Here is a 5,485-nt window from a genome sequence, read left to right on the forward strand (position 1 = left end):
ATAACAATTTTGTCAAATGAAAAGGGAATATTTGTTCCCAAATTTTAAACTAGTTCTGTATAAAATTTACCAAAAAAAATTTCCTTTTAAGTTGACAAGCAGAACACAGCTGATGTTGAAATCATTCACTGGACTGATATCTAAGTGTTTACAAAAAAAGTCATTTACTTAGAGTTTCATATTCAAATTATGCAAGGCTGTGGAATTCATATTACCCGATGCAGGGATAACAATATTTAACGTTATACTTTGCCCATTTGAGAAGTAATTTTTCTCTTTGTTTATTTTACATTTTTCTGTTGTTTTAAAAAAAAAAAAACACTCCAGGAGATACATAAATTCCTGACAATTCTGAGCTAGCACAGACATATGAAAAGGAACAGACTCATTTGTAAATCTCAAATCGAAATTATATACACAAATTTACATATGAATTGAATTCACGAATGCTCTGTCACACTCACACACACATACAGTAACAGCATATTCCAATTAATTAACAATATTATTACACTGATTTTGTTTAGAGTAGAAGCCCAGAAAAGTTTGCCTGCCAGCTCTAGAAAGAATATATAATATATTAAAAATTACAAAAACAATTAAACTGTTTATATAGCTCCTGGCAACAGTAATGTAAATGATGATGTCTTTATCACTCGGCGTGTGTGTGTGGTAATGTACATGCTGCCCTATAAAATACAAATTGTTGACTGTTAAAAGCCATAAAATAATACATGAATGAATATATATATGTGTGTGTTAAACCGTAATTGTGTGTATGTATTTTGTTTCCACGGAGAGGACAAATATATTTTCTATAAGGACAGGTAAATTTCTCAGCTTGCTACCACTCTTCTTGATATTCGAAATCGTTGAGATGTCAACTCCATACTCTTTAGATAAATGTTTGTAAATTTTCTTTCCAATCTGGTCCAGTATTTCCACTTTCTGGTCGATGATAACTTGATAAGGCTACTGTGAGCTCTCTTCGCTGTTTTCTTCTAGTTCCCAGCGTCCATTTCTCGACAACGTTATCAATATGCGTATGAAAATAGTAGTTCGGATTTGCGAGGTTTGGGGTTAAAGGGATCCGGATTAATGAAGGTCTACTGTATAAGCCGAATACTTTATTTATTCTTTAAGGATCTTTAAATTTAACACATATCTTTAGAACATTTTGTAAGTATACATTAAAAAGCAAACTTTTTCATGCAATAAAGAATATAAAGTTACTAAACTGATTATTTGGGTTATTAATAGAGTATAGAAAGGAGAACTAAAAAAATATTTCAAACTGAGAATAATCATTAAAATTTAAAATAAAAATCGTGTGTTTCTTTCTTTCCTTAGATTATAATCTGTTAGAATCACAATCAGACTGACAGAATGTATTTGTTAACAACTTTGTTAAGGATTCTACGGTATGTTCACCATAAAAAAATCTGCTAAACCCTCCTGCTCCTGCACCAATTCCTAAATTATAAACTATTGGCAATCCTGCAGCACCCATGCTTTGGAAAAATGCAAATAAACTTCCAGTAGTTATTGATCCTCCATAAAAAACACTTTGACACCATGCTGCTAATGATCCTGTTGCCACACCAACGGCACTGAAACCCAGAGCAGAGAGAATATACGGAATGGAGACTACAGTAGCAGCTGCTGTTCCTCCACCGATGAGAAGTTCTGGAATAAGTTTATTTAAGTATTAATTATTTAAAAATCCTTTATGGATAACACTGAAGTGTAATTTTAAATAATTCACTATGAATGAACATACTTATTGTTCATTGTTGTTTTTATGTGAAGATCTTAATAATTAAAAGTCATTTGGAGTTTCATTTTTCTTGACATGTTTCAGGTTTAAAGGTGACTAAAATGTGATAACACTGGAATATATTACCTTTTATTATGGTGCAAGTGAGAAGTGGTAGTGTTGCATTGTGAATTATTCACAAAATTCTATCCTCAGTATGATGAGAGAAAAGTTTATTGCTATGGATGTTAAACTAGTAGATTAATATGTCAAGCTGTTCTTAACATTTAGTTGAGGTGAAAGACAACAGTAAATTGTTTCACTCTACAATTTGTATTTTTTCTTAATCAACGAAGAATTTCAGATTTACAATCAATGTTGAACCAACCACATCATGGTAGTTCCAATCCTGATTGGTATACTGGAATTTTGAAATGTGCCCCTTACAACCACCCTTGAGTCTGGCATGAATTACAGTAGATTGTGGAAAGTGCTCGATATCTGTGAGCTGAGCAGTATCAGAATTTTTCTAAGATGTCCCCAGAATATAACTTCTTGACTGACTTTGGAGAGCCCCTTTAATCCCTTCCGAATGAAAAAGGTGGAAAATTGCCCTAATGATTTTTCAGTCAAAAAATGAAGAATGGGAAAACGAGGTACACGAACCGACTTGGGTTGATGACTGTGGAACAGAATCCTCCATACGTGGTCGCTTACCTATTAATTTTTTTTATAAATTTTAATTTGTTCTGGATTTGTGGGATTCATAAGAAAATGAAAGTTATTCAGTGCCCACTGATCCCACCCACCAGGAAGTCTTAGGAAGGAACGCATTACAATACCAAACGATGACATTGTAGCTACACCAAGATTTCATGGGCACTATACCCAAACACCAGCACCAGACACAATGTCCACAACACATTGTTGAAAACGCCAAACAATTGTACTTAGTTGACCCTAGCCCAACAGGACCAGCCGATTGATCCTGGGAGAGCCACTCCAAGGCCACCCGTGACCCGTCTACAGGAATTCAAGGCCATGGAGGTATGTTAAAGTGCCACTGACATAAACTGACCTATCAATGACACCCCTCAACCACCAAGTTCCTCTTCTCTCCTTAACATGACAATGCACGGCAAACACGTGGGTGGATGTTTGGATCCCAGAGGAGGTAAACTAAAGTGTCAGAACCTTCATTGAGAGGTCCCCTTACCACGTACAGGAATCCACCTCGAGGGGCCTCTGTTTTCTGTCCAGTTTTTCTGAATACCTGGCCATGTTGGTAATCGCAGGAACAAGCTTGTTAATACCACAGATAAGTCTTTCTGCTCTGGTGCTGTCACAGCCGTGCCTGTCCCGAAAACGGACTATGGTCCTGTGTTCTGGGCTCGGCTTCGCGCCAGTTGGCAGTCGACTTGAGGAGAGCAACTTCATAACAAGCTTTTCCAGATCAAACCTATTGTTGTTTTTAACCCATTGTGGGATTGATCCGCCAATGTGTCACAACTGCCCATGTCTTGATTTAGTGCCGTCGTTATGATTGTGAACGGCGGCACCATTTTCGACATGTTTTTTTCTCGAGGTTTACCCGTGACATTTGACACTGTCATTGGCGAAGGTGACACTATCTAGCTTGACTGTGTTTTAGATTTTTCCAAGCCATAGGCCTTTTTAATATTATTTAATTTTATTTTTTTTTACTTGATTTTCGGGCTTAGTTTAGTTTTTAACTTGATTTATATTTACATTTGATAGTCTTTTACTTTTGCTTTGCGCCAAAAAACGCCAAACAACCAACCACGAAACGTTTAGCAAAGGGCCGTGTCCCAGTCAAGGGGGCAGAGTGGCTGACCTAAACAGTCATCATAAAGATAGGTCCCAAGCCGCCTTTTATCCAGGTCATATCTTAATTCAAAAAATTGCTACTGCAGTAACGATATAAGGGTTATTCTATAAAATATTTTTATTATTCAATTATTTAACCAATAGATGAGAAAGCTTAATATGAATCTGGTTTTCTTTTGGACTACTAAGTTAGCATGCCAAGTTTGGTCTGGATCAGTCAACTAGTTTACGAGGAGATGCGTCCAGTGACAGACAGAATGTTTTCCTTGATAATGGCTAGTTACCGCACCGATATGGCTTAATTAACACGTATAACACGTATCTGAAGAACACCGTATCCCAACTTTTATACTCTTCTCTGCCAAACTTACCCTGGCACTGGCAGAGCTAGATAACACCGCACCAGAAAAGATCAACTAAGAAAATTCAGTTCTTCAAGTTTTGCTACCGATCTAAACCACAATCTTCTTATTTAATTAGCGAGACATATTACCTAACTTTCTCTCGAGATCTTAATTTCTGCTTACCTCAGAGTGAAAAACTCATTTCTGTTCACGTTCTGTAAGCTACAAAACTCTCTCTTCCATCAGTATTTGTTTTTATAAGTAAAAATGTTGCTGGGCAAACAGAAAACTGACCGGATGGGATTCTAAAACAGGCCTCATTATCTTCAAGCTCAAACATACTCTGTATGATTAACTCAGTCCTTAACGTACACATATCAAGAAGTTATTGATCTGTGGCTTTTCAATTTTTCTTTAACTAAAAAATGTTTCTGAACCAACACAAACTACCTCTACAAATACAGGGGACGTGAACTGGGTGTGGATATAAAGTGGGTGGAAGGTTATTCAGCACAATACTAGTTACTTACCCCATATAAAACATTTACTCATTTATATTGTGTTATTGAATCTGCAGAAACGTTTTACCAAGTGCTAATAACCACTACATGTTAAAATGTTCTTATTATCAGCAAGTAATTAACTGACCTGCTAGTAGACGAGCAGCTCCACAGCAATTCATGGTTAGCGATATACGTTAATTCGTAAAAAGCTTATTAATAACGTATTAGTTAGGACTAACGACACATACAAATAATAAACAAGCCCTTCCGTTGAAGTTTATATTTCTTGGAATACCCATAAAGCACCACGCCAATACATGCGCTGTACGATCTGTACGAAAGCAACCTGGATTCAAGGACACAGAATATGATATCGGGCTCGATTTTTGTTAGTGGCTGTTAAATATTTTTGATGATAAAAACAATTGGAGTGACTTTGTTTTTGTGTGTGTGTGTGTGTATTGGTTTTTTTGGGGGGGGGGGTATTAGCATTATAGATGTTAGAAGATATTTCTTTTAAGTCGTGCAACAATATACGATCATGTGACCTCTTTGTTCCATACTGTTCGCATGCTCACGCGCGGTGCATTTTGGAAATACGAAAAACGTAATCAGGAAAACCAAAACCAAAACCTTAACACGCCCAGTAAATAGAAGTAGACATTATACAAAAAGCTTGCCCTTTGTTAGTACAACATGTTGTTAATCACGTGTGCAAGTAGAATTATCATTCACTGTTCCTTTTAATAATCTTCGCGCTTATTGGATAATTATATCATAATCTAATCTCTCTAAGAGACAGTCTGGGTCGACACGATTGTTACGTATGGTAATAACACACGACATATTAGTATATCGAAAATTTACCGATACAATTTTATCCCGTATTATTAAAATTTTTAACGAAAATAAGATTATCAAAGAGGAAATAATAAACATGAAAGTGTGATAAAAGAGGTTGCTAAATAATATTTTATATGTATATTCTTTGTTCTATCCGGAGTTCCAGAAATTATTATTTGTGTTAAATCACG

General features: G+C 35.8%; 1 protein-coding gene across 1 annotated transcript; it reads right to left on the bottom strand.

Moving 5' to 3' along the window:
• Positions 1 to 306: 306 nt before the first annotated feature.
• Positions 307 to 4,751, bottom strand: LOC106475156 (interferon alpha-inducible protein 27-like protein 1). The gene is made up of 2 exons (XM_013935853.2): positions 4,597 to 4,751; positions 307 to 1,686 (listed from the first exon to the last, which is right to left on the bottom strand). Exons 1-2 carry the CDS (start codon positions 4,628 to 4,630, stop codon positions 1,352 to 1,354), a joined length of 369 nt encoding a protein of 122 aa, XP_013791307.1. The 5' UTR covers positions 4,631 to 4,751; the 3' UTR covers positions 307 to 1,351.
• Positions 4,752 to 5,485: the final 734 nt, after the last annotated feature.

The sequence above is a fragment of the Limulus polyphemus genome, unplaced genomic scaffold (assembly GCF_000517525.1).
Source record: "Limulus polyphemus unplaced genomic scaffold, Limulus_polyphemus-2.1.2 Scaffold8157, whole genome shotgun sequence".
Taxonomy (NCBI): domain Eukaryota; kingdom Metazoa; phylum Arthropoda; class Merostomata; order Xiphosura; family Limulidae; genus Limulus; species Limulus polyphemus.